Below are 20859 nucleotides of genomic sequence, written 5' to 3' on the forward strand. Positions count from 1 at the left end.
GAAAGTCCAATCACCATCAGCAAAAATATACTTTCCTTTTGATGAAATTTAAGCCTTTCCCACCTCATTTGACTTCAAAGAAAAAGCCTAGATTAGGCTTATATTTTCGCCAGGTAGTCAATGGATGATAAAGGGTATGTATCAGTATTCCTAACTTAACCCATATGCTTATTTTACACAAGACTGCAAAAAAATTTCAAATAGTCCTTAACTTAACTTACCCCTTTGTTGATGTGCCTTTTTTAACTTTCTTTTAAGGCAAGCTCAGTTACTTTCTTTTCCCTCTGAACTTCACCTCCAATACCATCATACCTCCTTAATAAGAATCAGAAACTAGACACAAAGAACTTCAGCAACTAAAACCCATAACATCTTTCTCTCTCTCTCTCTCTCTCTCTCTGCAATAAATACAGTTTCTGCTAAAAAAAAACTTCCCTTTGATATGAAAAGTTTGAACCTTTTTCTTTCTCTCACACACATGCTCATAAGTCATAACTTCTGATTCTACTTCACTCTTGCTTCTTTCTTAATCCAAGTTATGGAAGAAACAGACGACTCCAATGCAAACAAGAAATGCACCACCAAGACAAGGAGTTTCAGAGGCAGAACCAATCCTCACAAGCATCAGTATCAGCATCAGCTGATTCAATACTCTAATCATTTTGGATTCTGGAACCAAAACCAGTACAACCCAAGATATTACCCTGCTCTGCTTCCTTTACCTTCGCCTATACCTTTACACCTAGCTCTAACTCCACCTCTCCCTCAAAACCATAACTTTAGATCAAAAACCCATTTCCACAAACCTTCATGTAAGCTCAATAATCCTCCTCTTGCTACCTCCTCTGATACCCAACTCCCAGTTGTTACAATTTCACCAGGTACTCAAATATATATGAAGTTCCAAAACCACATCTTTTCTTTGATTCTTTCTTTTGCTCTTTTCATTCTTCTTCCCATGCCCTGTTTCTATTAAATGCATGGATGGTTTTAGCTTGAAGTTCTCTAGAAACAAAATGTCATAAATACATAGAAGCTTAGGATTCTATGAACTTAATGAAGATTTTTTTTTTTTTTTTTTTTGTGAGCAGGTTAGTTCTTTATCTGCTTTTTGTAGGCTGCTTCAGCCGTCTTCTTATTTCATTAGTTTGTATGTGATCCATAAAGTTTATTTCTTATCCCAAAAGAAGGATTCTTTAGATGACTTTGGTTTAGTTTTTTCTTTAGTATGTAAATATGAGAAGTTTGAGTTTTTAGCAAAAAGGAGAATCTTATGTATTGACTATTCTGAAACATGAATCTTAAGTTTCTGGAATGTGTTTGAATCAGTGTTAGGTATTGGTATTTAACCAGTGTTATCTGGAATTACAATTTCAACATATATCAACTTGTAGGAGTTCAACTCTGTTACTCACTATTTGTTTCAACGTATGCAAACAGCTCCAGAGCCTGAGTGGGTTCAAAGGAGAAGCAAAGTAACCCCCAGAGGAGGTGATGGAAGGAGGATGATGGCTGCCAAAACACAAGCACTAGTGGCCACAAAGAGACCAGACTCAGGTGGCGTAGAAGGACCAGTTATCTCTCTCCTTGCCAATCATTTTCTGGTCCAGTTTGACCCATCGCAGCGAATTTTCCATTACAATGTCGAAATGTCCCCTAATCCATCCAAGGAGGTTGCGAGAATGATCAAACAAAAACTGGTGGAGAACAACTCAGCTGTGCTCTGTGGCGCTTACCCTGCATATGATGGCAGAAAGAATCTTTACAGTGCTGTTGAATTCCAAAATGATAGGCTTGAATTCTTCATAAGCCTCCCAATACCCTCTAGCAAGTCACGGTTGCCATATGGAGAATTCAATGATCTGAAACAAAAGCAACAACAGCTTAAACTGTTTCGAATAAATATCAAACTTGTGTCAAAGTTTGATGGGAAGGAATTGAATAGCTACTTGAGCAAAGAAGGTGATGATTGGATACCCCTTCCTCAGGATTATCTCCATGCTTTGGATGTTGTCTTGAGGGAGAGTCCAAGTGAGAAGTGTATAACCGTGGGAAGATCACTCTATTCGAGTTCGATGGAAGGGACTAAAGAAATTGGAGGAGGAGCTGTTGGATTGAGAGGATTCTTTCAGAGCCTTAGACCAACACAACAAGGACTAGCACTCAATGTGGATTCTTCTGTGAGTGCTTTCCACGAAAGCATTGGAGTAATTCCATACTTGCAGAAGCGTCTCGAGTTTCTTAAAGACCTTCATCAAAGGAAGACAAGGTGCTTGAGTGGTGAAGAAAAGAGAGAAGTGGAGAAGGCACTGAAGAACATCAGAGTCTTTGTTTGCCATAGAGAAACAGTTCAGAGATACCGGGTTTATGGATTGACAGAGGAAGCTACTGAAAACCTCTGGTTTCCAGACAGGGATGGGAAGAATATAAGGCTTCTGAGTTACTTCAAGGATCACTACAACTATAATATACAATTCCGAAACCTACCTTGTTTGCAAATAAGTAGGAGCAAACCATGTTATCTTCCTATGGAGCTCTGTATGATTTGTGAAGGCCAGAAGTTTCTTGGGAAGCTTTCTGACGATCAAACAGCAAGAATACTTAAGATGGGTTGCCAAAGACCAAAAGAACGAAAAGCCATTATAGATGGAGTGATGCGGGGACCTTTTGGTCCAAGGTAATTTGAATACTACTTGAAAGGATTTTCTTTTTTTATTTTCAATCATGTATGTCGATCTTTAGTAGTTGATCCTCATTGGTCTTAGATTTTGCTCGAACTTTTTCTTAGAATTTAGAGTGTTTTCTTGACAGTGGCAACAGAGGAAGCGAATTCAAACTTCATGTCTCAAGGGAAATGACAAGGTTAAACGGGAGAATTCTCCAACCTCCCAAGCTAAAGCTCGGCGATGGTGGGCATATAAGAGATCTTGTTCCTTCTCGCCATGATCGTCAGTGGAATTTTCTTGACAGTCATGTCTTTGAAGGAACCCGAATTGAAAGATGGGCGCTTATAAGTTTCGGTGGCACCCCTGATCAGAAGGCCAGCATTCCAAAGTTCATAAATCAGCTATCTCAAAGGTGTGAGCAATTGGGCATCTTTCTTAACAAAAACACAATATGCAGCCCTCAGTTTGAACCAACCCAAGTGCTTAACAATGTCTCTCTCTTGGAATCTAAACTCAAGAAAATCCATGAATCTGCCTCGAACAATCTCCAGCTACTGATTTGTATAATGGAGCGAAAGCACAAAGGATACGCAGATTTGAAGCGAATAGCTGAAACAAGTGTTGGGGTGGTAAGCCAGTGTTGCTTGTACTTAAACCTTAGCAAGTTGAGTTCACAGTTTCTAGCAAATTTGGCTCTCAAGATCAATGCCAAAGTTGGTGGATGCACAGTAGCTTTGTACAACTCATTACCGTCACAGATACCTCGCCTTTTTCAGCTTGATGAGCCAGTTATCTTTATGGGTGCAGATGTTACTCATCCCCACCCACTAGATGATGTTAGTCCATCTGTTGCTGCTGTGGTTGGCAGCATGAACTGGCCAGCAGCAAACAAGTATGTGTCAAGGATGAGGTCCCAAACACATCGACAAGAAATTATCCAAGATCTTGGAGCAATGGTTGCGGAATTGCTAGATGACTTCTACCATGAAGAAAACAAACTCCCGAAGAGAATAATCTTCTTCAGAGATGGGGTAAGCGAAACTCAATTTTATAAGGTGCTTCAAGAGGAATTGCAATCCATTAGAGAAGCTTGTTCAAAATTTCCTGGTTATAGTCCTCCCATTACATTTGCAGTGGTACAAAAGAGACATCACACAAGGTTGTTTCCATGTGATAACGATCCATCTTCGACTCAGAACCAGATTTCCAATGACAACATTCCCCCAGGGACAGTTGTAGATACTGTGATAACTCACCCAAGGGAATTTGATTTCTATCTTTGTAGTCATTGGGGGGTGAAGGGAACAAGCAGGCCAACTCATTACCATATCTTATGGGACGATAACCATTTCACTTCCGATGAACTACAGAAGTTGGTTTACAATCTCTGCTACACATTTGTGAGATGCACCAAACCTGTTTCCTTGGTGCCCCCTGCTTATTATGCCCACCTGGCTGCATATAGAGGCAGACTTTACCTTGAGCGATATGAGTCTTCAACCTTCATGGGAAGTTCTTCCACCATCTGTCGAGCTGCCCCTCCAAAGGCAACTCCTCTTCCCAAACTTAGTGAGAATGTTAAAAAGCTAATGTTCTACTGCTAATTTTCTTGCACCAACTTTGCATATCTAGAATTCTCTGTACACTAATAAATTGGAAGAAATTGATCACTGTTGCTGGCTATCTCTCAATGTTAAAGAGTAGACAAATAATTGAAGGCTTAACTAAATCAAGCAAATATAGAGTAAATCTCCCCAGGTTTAGCAAAAAAAAAAAAAAAACCCTCTTCATTAATAATTGTTTAATGTTATTTTACCTGCAAATGGATTTGGGGAAGGTTTCCTAATCTATGAGATTGCGTTTGGTTTGAGGTGATATAAGATTAATCCCATAATCTTTGTTTAATTTTTTAGATTTCTTGTTTGGTTGTCAAATTATAAAATATTACGTAATCTTTTATTGTAAATAGTATTTACTGTTAGTAATATTGAGAGTAATCAGATTACCTTTCTAATGGGTGTTAATATAAAATTGTCAAGGTAATCTTAATTTTGACCTTATTTTGTCCTTAATCTTTTATCATATCAGACACATTTGCCCTCATGTGTCTACCAAATAACAATTACTCAGACCTCCTACATTTAAAAATATAGCTAAAACACCACAGCCACAAAAAAGTTTAAAAATTAACAAAATACTCCTAGCCACCCAAGACCATTGCTAGCCGCTAGCTGCCACCGCTGGCCATCGGCGAAAGTCATCATATTAGGGCAAGACCGACAGGATCTTGTCAATCGTGTACCAGTAAGGACGTTTCCAGCCATGGATTTGTGCTCCATGGCCGAAAATGACCAGATCTGGCTGTTTCACAACCAAAGATGTGGTTGTGAAACGCCACCCAAGACCACTGCTGGCCGCCAGCAAAGTCATCATACTAGGGTAAGACCGATGGGATCTTTCTGGTCGTGTGCCAATAAAGACATTTCCAGCCATGAATTTGTGATCCATGGTCGAAAACGACTAGATCTAACCGTTTCACAGCCAAAGATGTGGTTGTGAAATGGCTACCGTTTCACGGCCGCATCTTTAGTTGTGAAACGGCCATATTCACAGCTAGATCTAGTTGTGGCCGGATTAGACCTTACCAATGCACGATCAGTCAGATCCGACTGGTTTTGCTCCATTACGACGACTGTCGATGGTGGTGGCTGACTGCCAAAGGTGCCTTGGGGTGAGTGGGGGTGATTTTGCTATAAATTAAAGTTTTATATAGCTGAAATGCTTTAGCAAAATTTTAAATATAGGAGGTTAAAAGAAATAATTTAAAAAAATAATAATATTATATTATTATTTAAAAATGAGGGCAATTTAATAATTTATATAACATATTCACTCATTTATTCTTTTAATCAAACATATTATTATAACATACCCATCAATTTATTCTAACCAACTAAACACATTTTTTTAAAGATTTTTTTGATAATCTAATTTTTTAGTAATATAATATTATCCGATAATACAATGTATTATCTCGTAATACAATATTTACTAAATCAAACACACCCTAAGATTAATCTTTTATTAACCAGTTTTACCAAAGTCCAAGATTTTGAGAAAGGAACCAAGTCCAACTATAAGCCAAGAGTATATCTATATGTGTTTGAGTTAATGCGAAGAAAAAGACAAACCGTCCTCCGCTTCAGTGGAGAGACATACAATTTGAAGATATTAAATATGTTTACTTAACCTTGGTTGATAATTGAGTCTTTCATTACTCCCACTGACATATTTATCTGTTATTCTAATATGGACAAAACAAAATAGAATAACATACGAGTACACCGACTTTTTTTCCCACCTAAATAATACTTAATAATACTTTCATACCCATAAGTTTTTAAAATACTATTTTATTACATAAATTTATATTTTATTTCTAATTTCAACATAGTTGTGACCTCACACCATTACCATTCTCTTCTTCGATCATCACTCACTAAAACCCTTCAAACCCTACTCTCGACCTGTTAGTTGACAACAATTGAGTGATTAGAGTTTACATAATTATCCCTCTCAAGTTAAATTCTGATCAATTTTAACCACCAAAATCCAATCTTTTATTATCAAAAGATTTATCGGCCTCCTCTCTTCAATAGTCTTAATAATTTGGACCGAGTTTACTCTCTGTTCATTGTCTAAATATAAATTTGAGTAATAAAATGATATTCTAAAAACATGTGGATAAGAAAGCATCATTAAATCATTATTTGAGTGGAAAAAAGTCTGTACTCATCTATATTATTATATTATACACTTTATACAATCATGTGTAATCTTTGTGTAAAGATAATTTAGTTAGCAAAAGGAAGGAAAAAATTGACCAACTTTAGGGCTCCATGAACAAGATATATTGACTGCTAATAAAGCTCAAAAGCAAAGTTGACCCATACACGATGCGATTTAAGATATGCGGAAAAGTGAAACTATAGTCGATGCACGTAAAGTAAGAGTATATTTTTATTAAAAAAAAAATTAATAAACTGATTGACCTTGTCCACAAAAATGAAAGAGGTTGGTTCTCTGTTTTTGAAATAAACTTTATGGAATGCAAAAAAAAATGAAAGGAAAAGTTATGACAGCCTGCAATTTCTTCTGAACGTAACAAAAGATTGTGATTACTGTTGATTTGGAAAAATGTCATTGAAAGGATGACTAGTCACTGAAAAGAAAAGAAGAACAAGCAGAAAGGCAGAGAAGGGATCTAGGATAGGGCAGTTTTGGGACCATAAAAAGGGCATTGAAAAATCTGATTAAAAGATTGAAAATCCCATATGACTGTATCTCTGTCAGTTTGTATATATATTATACCTATTTTCCATGCATGCAAAGGGACAGAGATGAGTTGTTTTTCAGAAGCAAAAGAAAACAATAAATAAAGCCAACGTAGTGTTTATTGGTCCCAAGAAATTAATGGTACGTTTGAACAGAAACTCAAAGCTAGCCGTGCTGTGCCTGTGGGGTTTGGAGTATGTAAATTGTTAATAAAATTTCAATAATGTTACGGACACCGAGATTTTTATATCAAAATATTATACCGACTTATGTGTAACACGTTTTGATTTTTTTAATAAATTTTTTCTAGTGAATGGTCATCCATCAAATTTAGACGACTGTTCACTCACATGAACGTTCGTTCATATTATATGGACGGGTGTCCATATACAAGGGAGGGGTGTCCCTATTTAAAAGACACCCGTCTATAAATTAAATATGAAAATAAATAAAAAAAATTGGGGACGGCCGTCCATAAATTATGGGCGGTCGTCCCTTACATTTGGGCTGGCATCCATTCGCCCGTCCATACTTTAAAAAAAAAAAAAAAAAAACGTTTGGACGGGCGTCCACTCGTCCATTATTTTGGTTTCTACATATACTGCACATCATCAGCCAACTTTTTGACGTCCTCCAGCCAGTCTTGGTTTCTTGAAGGGACAAATACAACCATAGGTTTTCCATTCTTGGCATGTTGGACAATTGCAGTATATATGGGTTTCGTCATGGCTTGCATCCTTGCATCAAAATTGGATATATCCACTCCCTGAATATGTATTTCCAGAGGCACAGGACGAATCCCAGAAGGAAAATTGAAAAGGCCATGAGAGGTAGCCCCTATCCATTCGTCATGGCTTTTCTATTGCGATCCCATGAAAACTTTGAGGACCATCTTAGTGGTATAAGTGAAGAGATGTTGAGAGCTACTTTACGTCATGGAGTAAGCTGTTTCAGAGCTATTCAAAGATGGATATGAAGACAGAAGAAAAAGAGAGGAGATAGGGAATGAAGACGAATTTTTTTTTTTTTTTAAAAGTATGGACGGACGCCCGTCCAAACCTTTTTTTTTTTTTTAAAAAAGTATTCCTAATGGACGCCGGTCCAAACATAAGGGACAACCGTCCAAAATTTATGGACAACCGCCCCCAAAGTTTTTTATTTTTATTTTTATATTTTATTTATGGACGGGTGTCCTTTAAATGAGAACGCCCCTCCCTTGTATATGGACGTCCGTTCATATAATATGGATGGGTGTCCATGTGAGTGAATAGCTGTCCAAATTTGATGGACGATCGTTCACTAAAAAAACTTATTAAAAAAATCAGAAGTGTATTATACATAAATAGATATAATATTTTGGTATAAAAATCCCGATTTTCGTAGCATTATTAATAAAATTTATATATTTGTTTGCAGCAAAGATAGAAACAAACAAAACAAGAGCCAAGAAAAGACGGGGTTTGAAGTAAAGGGACTGAAAATGTGACTTTCGACTTTACCTTTTGTCTCTTGGTCTTTGATTTTTTTCTTTTCTCTCTCATTGCCAATCCAATCCATTCATATAATATAATAATATGTTTATGTTTATGTTTATGTTTTCTCTTTCTCTCATTTTCTGAATATATCAGAAACACTTTCAACTCGTACACGTTCACAGGAATTACAGCCACAAGACAAGACACCAAGTCTGAGAAATAAACGTGGGTTTTGACAGGACGTAGGGACCTCTTTCTTACGTGGCGCCCATCATCTTGTTTGATTCTTCTTTCCTCACGGAAAGACCTGCTACAGTATTGACTTTGAGTTTCCAATTCGAGCACAAAAAAATTCTCAATTTTTATATTTTTCCAATTAAGTTTGTCGAGCTCAAACTCAAGCTTTTACCGAGCCGAGTCGAGCTAACACCCCTACTTTTGAGTCATGCTCCTTAATTAGCTGGCTTCACCTTCATCACTTCCGTGTTTATTTTCATTATTTTTGATATAATTTTAATTAAGTTATGAAAACTAAATAAGTGATAAATTATATATCTAAAATGCAATATTTTAATAAGTCATGTAAATTAATATATCATCGTCTAGTATGGTCAAATTGTACAAAATATGTATGTATGATTGCTTAATGGTTTTAAATTTACAACTTGTGAAGCCACCATAATTTGATCTTACTATGGTGATGGATTTTAGTGTGTTTTGGCATTCTGATTCATTTATGGTATTATTCATTAATGAGATAAAAGTGAAAAATTTTGTGTTATATTTTATTTGGTTAGTGAGAAAATGATGGCTCCAAGAAATTAAAAAGGAAAACAAGTTTAGTTTGTATATTGATTTTCTTTGTTTACGGATTCCATTTCATGTTATAGTAAAGGTTAGAGGTAGTAAAAAAGGTTGATATGTCGATATTACGTGTTAGATTTACGTCGTGTTATATGAATTTTCGATACGATTCATTTAATTATTGGTATAAAATTTTTTAATAAGATACAACATGATTATTAAACAAGCAATGTGAATATGACACACTTAACTGTGTCGTAATACAACTTAACCTAATTAACCCATTTATACACATTTAGCTCATTTTATTTATTCAGGATATGTTTTCATTTAACTAGTCTATGATACGTTTAATTCATTTATTTAACCCATTTATTAACCATGTCATAAGCGAATAATTTTGTCAATAAATAGGTTCATTCTTCAATCTGAACACGACAAGATTGATAAAAAAAAGTTGAGTTGTTTAATGCAATTCCGACACAAACATGATTAAGATCAACGATAACTCGCTTAAACTATGCATAACCATGTCATGCCAAAAATCGCCGCCTCTAGTCTAAAGTTTTAACAGTTATTTATTTTGAATAAGTTTATCAAATAATTAGTCAAAATGGGGGTTCACTTTTATTTTTGAAATCATCAGGGGGTCAATTGAAATTACAAAAATATCTGGTGATCCCACAAGACCCTAGACATAAATATCAAATGCATATTTCCCACGATTATCAAGGCAAAAAATAATTGGTGAGATTGGGAGATTCCTTGTGTCGGTAAAGCTATACTCTACTCTAGTATAATGCTCGTAATACAATAACGTCACAATCAACGTCATATCAAACATTAATCCAACGGTTGGATTGGATGCTGTCATCCCTAACGGTGTTGTAATTTAGACAGTCGGATGAGATGTATGGATTGATGAGCTGTCCAATCACACCACTCACAGCAGTGAGGTGACTTTTCTCTCAAGGAATCAACTTGTTGTTGCCTCCAGATTAGACTTTACTTTCAGGTGGAATCAATATCAATGCCTACTCCTACTTTGCGTTAACATCAAATTTAAATAATGCCTTCCTCTGTTCATTTTATTTTCTAAGGTTTTTTACTCAACTACTGGGAGGGCTTTAATAAATAAATAAATGAATGATTCTGATACATAATAAAGGAACTGATGTCTATCGGAACCTAAGTTAACCAAACACTTGACTACTGCTGTTGCTGAAACCCAACACTTGAAAAACCAAATAACAGGCAGCACCTCTTTCAGAGAATGTGTAAGGTTTGTTTCAAAGCCCAGCCATGGCGAACTAGACTAATTACTTCAGCCCATTTTCTCTTTGCCGCAGGATGAAGAGGGCTACCAGTGAGTAAACAAAAGCCTAACTCCACAACTTCAAGCATCAAGAAACAATAAGGATTAACTTATAACTCAATCTTACAAACCCTCTCTCACAACCACTACGTGGTAGTTCCTAATTTTTTAATGATAAATTTTGAAGTTTGAATTTTGAAAAATTCATCAACAAAAAACTAGACACTGCAACTTAGAGACTGTGAGAAAGTTTGTGAGATTAAGTTGTAAATATATTGTACATCAAGAAAACTTAAAAGGGGCAACATAGGACAACCTTTGATCCAAGTAATCCTTCCCACGATACATGTTCTTACCACTTTAGCAATTTCACTTTCATCCTAGTTACAAAATGAAAGGACAAATTGTAAGACAGAAAATTTAATCCTTTGCATCAACAAAAAAAAACTCCTGTTTCGGTTCCATGCTTTTCTTTCATCTTTAAAGTGCAAGTGATCCAGGACAGTAAAATAACATACATATACATTTCAAGTCCTACATATCCTAAAAAACAGGCTCGTGTACACTTCTCTCGGCCGGCAGATGGAGTAACTCACGAATCCCTTCACAAACCTGAACCCCATTATGAAGATAATTATCAGATGCAAACCAAATGGAGAAAAGAAGATACAATTGTTCATGACATTTTTTTTTTGCTAGGAAACGAACCATATTAAAACAACAAAGTTAGCAAATATAGAAAAATACTTCCAAGAAACCAAAATAAGGCTCCAAAAACCATACAAGATTTACAACATAACTCTCAATCTATAAACTGCCAAATTCCGTGAACAAAAATCTACACCAAAAACTTTCCCTCACTAGGTATCAAAGCTTCCCAATTGTGTTAAATACAAAAGAAAGAACCTTCTCAATACTCGAAAGTAATAGACACAATGAGAAACAAAACTTTATCCACAAAGAAGAAACATCTTTCCCACTTATAACTTCAAATATTCTCTTATTTCTTTCCAGCCACAGGACCCCAAAACAATTCCATTACTAACTAAACTTTAAAATGAATAATATATTTTGAAATCATACACAAGTAGTTAAGGAATGCCATAACATATGCTCATCATAAAGAACCTGAACTGCAAATTCCCTATTTTTTAAATAGACTGAACTCAAAATTCAAATTTCAACCCTTCCATTTGCAGTTAAATCTAACCCAATCTTGCCTTGAAGATTATCTATCTTGGATCAAAGCACATTACATTTTATTTATATATCAAACTTGTACCTTTAAAATACAACTTGACCAGCCATAAGCAGGCATTGAACTTCATATGCCAGAAAGGCCAAAATGAAGAAGGAAAAGAGAAGCCAACATTACAAGAAAACATACCATTTTGATCTGGGCTTTAATTGATGCAATTAGTCGAGTATACTCCTCCACTTGCCTGCAGAAGTGCAATTCAGTAATGCATTATGTTTGAATGGAGTTTATCAAGGAAGAAAAAGAAACCAACTATATGTCAAAACGGATGAGACAAAGAGTGTTGTCATGATATAAATTAAGCACTGACTATCATCTCTGCAAAATGAATTGTGATGACCAAAAACAGAAGCAACTATAGACTTGACATATCTGAAACTCAGGAAGCAACTCCAAGACCAGGGCATTCTGTCAGTTTCATTTGTTGTTTCTGCTCCACAACCAGGTTATCATTTTGTCGTAATTTAGGTCTTGACTCATCCAGCAGGCTAATAGGGTCTACACAATACAAAATAAAAAATAAAAAAGTCTAGTACCTGGATAATTTTTCTTCCCTCTGTGATATGTAATTTAAAGCTTCAGACCAGGTGAACTCCACGTGGAATCCAAGTCCAACATCTACAAATATATGCTGAGTATCTGGCCTGCAAACAAGGAAAGATTCCCAACAACCCCCCATCCCAACAAAGAAAAAGAAGAAAATGAAACAGGAAGATGGTAAGTTAACTCCAATGCAAATCTTAAGTTGCATATTGACCACTCACAAACCTCTGCATATGAAGTACAACAGCCTATTGATCCTAACAACTTATTTTTGAGGTAATCATACAGAACCTTCAATTCATAGATGCGGATATCCAACCTACAACTGCAGAATATTGGAGATATGCCTAAAACTTACAAACAAACACTTAAATTTTAACTATTTTTCATGATGCTGACAATTAGCCATCTGAAAGCAGGAAAACTATTGCTCCACTAGGAACTAAAAGATTATGAACAGAAAAAACAAACAAAATATAGTATGATCTTATAGAAGTTCATAAGCAAATGGGGAGAAAATAGAATGGAAGAAATCTAACATAGCCATGCATTTAGCATCACATTTGTAGTAGTGCAAAGATTCAAAAACTTACACATCAGCTTGCATGTACACTTCAGAGCCAAGATTGACCAATGTCCTAAGACTTGTTACACTATTTTTCTCAAAATTCTCAATGTTCCTTCGCAAATCTGAGCTATACACATATAGTGTCAAGTAAAAGCAGATGAAAAGGATCAGCAAATTGGTAAGTTCAAGGAAAGGGAAAATCCTTGAAATAGATTGTGTCCAGTACTGTCCTTTGAACTCTGTATCATTGGTTGCTTTTAAGAAAATTAATTTACATACAACACAACAAAAATAATTGAAAAGGCTTAGTGAACCATTATTAAGAGTCATGAAAGCAACCACAGTTTTTCTTTCTTTTTTTTTTTCTCCTCCAAGATCCATATGAAGCCTTAAAACAACTAATTACTGTGAAAATATTTTGACTGGATTAAAAAAAAAAAAGAAAAAACATTTACAAGAAACTTCTATAGCCAACTATAAACTCTAATTCAATATTAGTCCAATTCAATAACAATAATCATAAATAAAACAGAAAATTGACTTCTCCAATCTGACTATAATACACAATATAAATAATNTTAAAAAAAAAAAAAAATTCTAAAGTGATCCATGGAATCATTTAGAAAGGAAAGGAGAACCAATCTATCTCTGTGAACAAACATGAAAAACAAAAAGGATACAAAATCTTTTGTTGTTCAAAGACCTTGTCCCTGCAAAGTAAAACAACAAACAATGAAATTAGCATATCACATTGCTTAAAATGTAACAGCATTTTCCACTTGTAAGTTTCAACTCCAGAAAACAATAAAGCACTTTGCATATATTCTCAACTAGATATCCAGAAACTTTGCGGCTGCTTTAGTAATTTAGATGCAGAAACGGTTATAAATTTTGACAAAACTTCTCAAAGAAAGTCAAATATTACAATAAACTTCTAATAAAACTTACTTCATGATTTCAAGAAGAGCCTAAAGTCCAACTATTTTTCTTCAAATACAAAGTCCCACCTAATTGCTAACACCGAAACATTAGAGGACAAAGTAATCATACAGTGTATGAGTAACAGCAATTACACATTTAATCCGCAAGATCCTACTAAAGAGCATATCACAGATCAATACATCAACATCTAATGATACTAGATGATAAACATACTAAATAAGCATTATTAATATTAACATTTGTATTTATTCACAACAACTAATTTCAAATACAAACACCAGAAACAGACTTGGGCCAAAAAATATCTTATATCAGTGTCTTCAATTTGCATTATTATTATTATTATTATTATTATTATTATTATTATTATTATTTTAAAGACATTCTAAATTTTAAATCCTGTTGAAAGACTGAATTTAAACAATCCTGTAAGGGAAAACACACCGTTCACCAATAGCACGAACAAGGTCAGGTTTCAATCGGCGATCAACAAATTCCTCAAATTTCTGTATTTTCTCCTGGCGATAGCTATCCATTTTAGTCCTGCTAAAGCAATATCAACTATGAAGTTAAGCTTGACCCAACATCAAGAATTCAAAGATTGAGATACAAATGCAATACAACATGATTTAAAAACATACTGTATAGCAAGTTACGTTCGTGTCAAATGCAAAGAGCAAGCAGTTCATTCATAAACAAGTGCACGATGTTTTATTACCAGTCAATCTTACTTCAATACATAAGAAAAACTAGATGTTCTAAATTGCTTTCAAATACAGTAATGAAATATATAAAAAAAAAAATACACAGTATCTGTGTTTCTCACTAATACTAAATGTTCCCAGAAAATACAACAGCTTATCAGGGATTACAGAAAACAAAACATTCCATATAGGCATTTCATCAAACAGTTAACAGGACATGACCAGAACGACAATAACAGAACACAAAATAAACGGAAACTACTTCAAAAAAATCCCCCTTAGTCATTCCAATTTAACACTCTGCTATCTCTGTGTTTAGTTGAAAATTCAATGGATGATTAAATGTTAAGTTAGTTCACCTTTCTTACCAATGACGTTCTTGTTAACCCCAAAACAGGCCGTTCGTGGAGCAGAAAGTTATAATGGATGCCGCAAGTACACATATGTTTTTTTTTCTCCTTTAGTTATTCGTTCAATAACAATGAAGGACAACAAGTTAAAATACTAGCAAAAACATCCTGCACGTTAACAGCCGTTTGGGGACATATAAAACAATAAAATGAAATTATTTTTCTTTTCTCGGTCAATTTTTTTTTTCCTTCTTATTTTTCCCCAAACAGACAAGTCATTCATGGAATTAAAATGAAAAAATATTAAAAATGAGTTTCACTGTTTTTTCCTTTAAATTTTCAAGGCTGCTTAAAGATAAGAACAAAGGAAATCGCCCATGAAAAGATCATCTTATGTTAACTTGAGTTGGTATCGTGTTATTGATATTTTAATATTTTTAATTTTCATATCTTTAGTATCAACTATCAAAGCCTGTTCGACATATGGATTTTGAAAGATTCTTTAGAAATTCCATAATTTGATGGAAAAAAAAATTTGGTTTTGGAGAGTTGAGATGCTACTCTTTTTGGAATATGAAGACTTCTGGAAGGTTCTAGATAAGGGATTTTTAGTACCAATAGATCAAGCAAAATTAACACGAGCAAAATGATAGTTTGACAAATGCCAAGTAAAAAGATTTGAATTTCAATACCAATATAGATGGGGTTGGTTTTTAGAGAATTGCACACACAAAAACATCAAAGAATTCATGGGAACATTATGATGAAAACCTACAAAAAAAAAAGGTGTTGAAGATTCAATTGAAATCCTAAAAGTTGCCTCCAAATGAGGTGTTGAAGATTAAATCGAAGCCTTGGAAGTTGTCTCCAAAGGAAGTGTTGAAGATTCATCGAAGTCTTAGAAGTTGTGGGTGATCAAAGTTTTGTGGAGATCCAACAAAACAAAGAACATAAATGTCTTCATTGAAGATGAAGTCAATCATGAAATCATCTAACGAAAGAAATTGAAGATGTCTCTATTGAAATATAGGAAAAATAGTTCTAAAACAATTTATTTATTTTTAGTTCCCACAAAAAAATCAATCTAAGATCAATACATCTCAATGGGAAAAAAATCTAAATATCAATATTTTATGATTTACAGACATAATTAAAAATAAGATTAAATCTTTGCTTTCAACCAAAAAAAAAAAAAAAAAAAAAAAAAGGGGCATTCTATCTGCATTAGAAAGGAATCCATTCCGTTTTGAGATGGAAAAAGTTAGCTATTGACGGATAGACCCTTCATCCGTTTCATTTCATCCAACTTCCGTTAACGTGGGATTTTTGCCATTTATAAGTTTTTGAAAACGTTAAAAGGATCAAAAAGATTTTATCCCTACTTGGGAGTTATTTGTTTTTACCAATTTCCACCTAAAATTTAGAGTCAATGACCTTTTGCAACCCAAATGATGGTTTAATAACACTTTTCTCCCACAGATTTTTAAAATATCACTTTATTATCTAAATTAATATTCCAATGACGAACAGAGAGTAAATTCAATCTAAGCTATTGGGGCTTTTGAATAGGGAAGACCAATGAGTCTTTTGGTGATGGAAGATTGAATTTTGACGGTTAAGATTAATTGAAATTTGATTTTGAAGGAGTGGTTGCATAAATCCTAATCGTTCGATTTTCAACGATTGGCGAAGTCGATGGTAGTAAGGTTTTAGGGGTTTTGATTAATGATGATCAAGAAAGAGAATGGTGGTAGTGTGAGATTACAACAATGCCTCAACAGCTCTAATAGTCCTGGATCAAGTTTGCTCTCTGTTCGCTGCTGGAATATAAATTTGGATAATAAAGTAATTTAACTCCTTAAATTTATTAGCGGTAGATCGAAGGGCATCACGATCCAGTTTGAACATGGGATGTCTCACTCTCAATAGACAATCAAAATGGCATGTCCAACGGACTTCTGCAAATCTGCTCAGCTACAATTAACGGTTGACACAAATCCTTGACCAACATTGACCAATGAAGGAAAATATTTTGTATTAAACAAAATAATGAAAGTTCCAGTGACAAATATCTACATACACATCTTTATTTTGCAAGTTCTGCGTATACAGCCCTGATTTTTTCACATGCTAATCCATATGCTTTCTTTATAATGTAATTGAACTCCATAATCATTCAGCGGTAGAAAGGCATCAAAATATTTGAAGCTGCAGAAAAAGCAACTCCTGAATGAATGTGAATGACAAACTATAATGCAGTGCACTTTAAAACAATACAGAAAATCACGATCCTTTCAAACAATTTAGAAACATGAAACAGAAATGAAAAATCTTTGAAATAAATCATGGATTTGTTCTATCTAATATTGTTTTATGGCATTCACATGCTCCTTGCAACGAACAGATTTTTGCAATGCATAACAAAGAAATTCCTGATTCGTATGCTCTACTTTTTGAGGAATTCACAAGTTCATTGATCATTCCTAATACCAGTTATCATCCAAAGCTAAATTTTTTACCATGTTATTAATTTCTTAAACAACAGCAAGCTAACAAATAAAGTTGTAACAATTGGAAATAACTCTATATATCTGGAAATAGTAATAGGATATGAATATTTCACAAGAAGCCACTAGAAACTACAACGACTAGAAAAATCTATAATTTCCAGAAATTTTCCATCAGGTAATCCTGCATTTTCCCTTAATTTTGGAATTATTCAACATTTCAACTCCATATGCCTTTTCATTCTATCCCCTTGCAAATTGATGGAAAATCAACTACAGCCCTTAAATGAAGTAGACGACGGAGTTGAAAGTAATAAGCATATCACCTTCCACAAAACCTTGTATGCTAAGGTCTACCAATTTATTAGACACGACTCCTCATCGAAATGAATCATGACAGACAAATAAGTCAGCAATGCCTCATCAAATTTCCCATCTCCATATTTTAGCTGAGAAGAAAGTTCCATGGATAACAAAACAAAGCACCAAACTGCAAGATGTCATCATTTGTTACCTGTTGGTTCATCTGAAATGGCTTCAGTTTCTAAAATTGACTGACATTCAGCACTGGAGGCTTCTGTTCTATAATACTTGCAACTGAAGTAGAAAACTGCATTCGTCATGGAATCAATAAGCACCACAAATGAATACATCATCACCAAAAGAGGCCCTTCCCATAACCTTGAAGATCCATCTCCATAGCTCAGGGTCGTCACCCTATGATCAAATAACCACTCAATAAACGCCATCCCAATCGTTGATCCTAAAAATATCACCAGACCCACCTGAGTCTGGCCCTTAATCAAATACCCTGACCTAAGCAATGCCTGTGCCCCTGAAACATCCTCCAACACACAGATAACAATTCCAGTATTACAAATGATAATAGCAATTGCAAAAACGACTGAAAACACCAACCCCACAATTATTGCCGCATACCCAACTAAAGGTGCAAAGCCAACAACAGAAAGTGAACTACACACAGCAACAAGAAGCACAAAGAATGTCGTGAGGCAACCTGAAATCACCATACACACCCACAAATACGTTTCCACAGGCCGCCTCCAAATTTTGCGAATTACACCAAAAAACTTAGAAAAGTCGACCTGTTTCTTTGAATAAGTACAATCTACAGAATAAGCAACAACAACTTTTGACAACAAGGACAGTGTAATAAACATAGGAAAGCACATTGTGGAGGAAACAGCCATTTCAGAGATGTTATGACTCAACTGTTTGATAAAAGGCCTCAGTTGGAGACCGCTAGCTTTAGCTACCAACAAGAGCCTAACAGTAAGTTTCTTCACAATGCTCCGATCAACTAACACTTTTGATAAAAGAAGCGCTGAAACTGGGCAAATTAACAGCGCAGCAATAAGCATAAAAGCCGAACAATTAAACCGGAGAATCCTAACAGTTTCTCTCAATATCTCTAAAGCGCTCGTGGCATGAAAATGGGGATCACTGACATCGTTACCATGATTAGATGATTCTAACTCAAGATCTTGCAAATGGGTATCTTCAGATCCCTCCATTTTTAAGTGATCCAATCTAATCCAAGGAGAAGTACAATTAGAGAGCTCAGTTTTTATCAAAATATCTACAAAGTACACACAGCTGTTATCTGCTCATCGGATCCTATGTAACTGAAAATAAAGAATGCGAATCATAATGGGCTTTAAAAAAACTCAAATAGATCTGGTAATGCTAAAAAGTAAAAAAACCTGAGCGTCACGACATTGAAACGGTGGCAACAGGCAAAAAAGCGGGCTACAGAGCAACAAGAAAGAAGTTCAAAAACTGATTTCACGGCTTTAGAAGAAATGGATTTGTGCTAAACGTGTGCTTTGGGTCTTCGGAGGAGTGATGGTGGCATTTACAGCGTGTGAATGAAAAAACTTTACACTGCTATGCTACAAAAAGCTATGCACGAATAGAAGCTGCTCTTCAATTGACTGCACAGCTTTATAATCAGGAATTAGGATTTAGGAATAGAGTCTCATACATCATCCATCTCAAGACTGTATAACTCACCGTACAAATACGGAAGGGTAGTAGAGCACTTACAATCCAATCTCTAAAACTTTCTCCCCGCAATTCTAATATGACATCAATTGGTTAACTCACAAATATATTCCTCTCACTATGAGTCACACTTATCTAATTACGAACTGGTACATTGGTATTGTGAAAAAAAATTTGTAACATTAGATTGTGAATTAATATTTATTAAATACAAAAATAGGCCGATACTCAACAAAGCTAGTAATGACAACTCTTAATTAAGCCTCTTAATATATAAATATATATATATCACAATGGATAATTTAATATGGGATATGATTCTCACCCAAATTACTTGAAGGGTGTGTTCGGTTGGGAGTAATAGAGGATCACTGAGATAATATCATCTTATATTACTTTATTATCATGTTTAGTTGTCAAGTAATATAAGATTCTAGTTTTTTTTTTTTAAAACTAATAGTCGTTATTGTTGGTAATATAGGAAGTAATTTGATTACCTCAATTTTCTTAAGTATTTTAAGATTAATTGATAATCTTATTTTTGTTACAATTTTACCCATTTTTAATAAAATTTTAGGATAATAATACCCTTGTTTTAAAAACAATTTACAAAAATACTAATGGACTATTTTATCCTTATATACAAAGTTTTTATAACATAAATACCCTTAGAATTTAAAAAAACTACCCAAGGATGGTGGCCAGATTTGGCCACCACCACTAGCCACCAACCACCATTACTGACGGCAACAAAATGGTGTATGACCGGTCAGAACTGGATAGTCATGCACCGTTAGGGTCGAAAACAGCCAGATCTAGCCATGAAAAGGCCATATATTTGGCCGTGAAACAGCGGTCATTTCACGGCCAAAGATGTGACCTTTTCACGACCAGATCTCCATTGTCGCCACTGCTAGCAATGGTGGCAAGCCACCGATAGTAGCTTGGGGTGGATGGAGGTGTTTTTGTTAATTTTTAAACTTTTTTGTTGTTATGATGTCTTAGCTAAATCTGAAATGTTGGGGGTTAAAAGAAATTATTCAAAAAATAATGATATAAATAATATTACTTTATATTTAAAAAGGAGGGCAATTTAATAATTTATACAACATACCAACCAATTTATTCCTTTTAACCAAATATATTAATATAACATACCTACCAAATTTATTTTAACCAATTAAACACATTTCTCTAAATATTCTAAAAAAAGTATGCAATAAAAAATTATACAATATTTAGATAAGTTGTCCAAGCAACAATTCAATGACATATTAGTTGTGTGCTATGGACGGTTTGGATCAAGACAAGGATTAATTTGTCAACATCTTCTAATTTTAGGGTGGGATCAACCAAAACTTATTTGT

At 34.6% G+C, this 20859-nt stretch overlaps 3 protein-coding genes across 7 annotated transcripts; 1 reads left to right on the top strand and 2 right to left on the bottom strand.

The window, feature by feature from the left end:
- Positions 1–270: 270 nt before the first annotated feature.
- Positions 271–4415, top strand: LOC116124116 (protein argonaute 7-like). Its single transcript, XM_031409823.1, has 3 exons — positions 271–881; positions 1441–2677; positions 2812–4415. Exons 1-3 carry the CDS (start codon positions 539–541, stop codon positions 4268–4270), a joined length of 3039 nt encoding a protein of 1012 aa, XP_031265683.1. The 5' UTR covers positions 271–538; the 3' UTR covers positions 4271–4415.
- Positions 4416–10921: 6506 nt separating this feature from the next.
- LOC116124113 (protein UXT homolog) lies at positions 10922–15071 on the bottom strand. 5 transcript variants are annotated; one of them, XM_031409818.1, is made up of 7 exons: positions 14979–15071; positions 14351–14449; positions 13645–13674; positions 12990–13091; positions 12390–12497; positions 11983–12037; positions 10922–11207 (listed from the first exon to the last, which is right to left on the bottom strand). In XM_031409818.1, the coding sequence occupies exons 2-7, from the start codon at positions 14440–14442 to the stop codon at positions 11139–11141; spliced, it is 456 nt and encodes a 151-aa protein (XP_031265678.1). In that variant the 5' UTR covers positions 14443–14449; positions 14979–15071; the 3' UTR covers positions 10922–11138. The 5 variants fall into 5 exon arrangements, with proteins under 5 accessions (XP_031265678.1, XP_031265677.1, XP_031265680.1 ...); XM_031409817.1 differs by having other exon boundaries at positions 14970–15064; XM_031409820.1 differs by having other exon boundaries at positions 14351–14452; positions 14979–15037.
- A 1925-nt stretch (positions 15072–16996) lies between these two features.
- Positions 16997–19551, bottom strand: LOC116124106. The gene is made up of 3 exons (XM_031409811.1): positions 19192–19551; positions 17982–19113; positions 16997–17168 (listed from the first exon to the last, which is right to left on the bottom strand). The coding sequence occupies exons 2-3, from the start codon at positions 19000–19002 to the stop codon at positions 17137–17139; spliced, it is 1053 nt and encodes a 350-aa protein (XP_031265671.1). The 5' UTR covers positions 19003–19113; positions 19192–19551; the 3' UTR covers positions 16997–17136.
- Between the last annotated feature and the right edge of the window lie 1308 nt (positions 19552–20859).

The sequence above is a fragment of the Pistacia vera genome, unplaced genomic scaffold (assembly GCF_008641045.1).
Source record: "Pistacia vera cultivar Batoury unplaced genomic scaffold, PisVer_v2 Contig149, whole genome shotgun sequence".
NCBI lineage: Eukaryota > Viridiplantae > Streptophyta > Magnoliopsida > Sapindales > Anacardiaceae > Pistacia > Pistacia vera.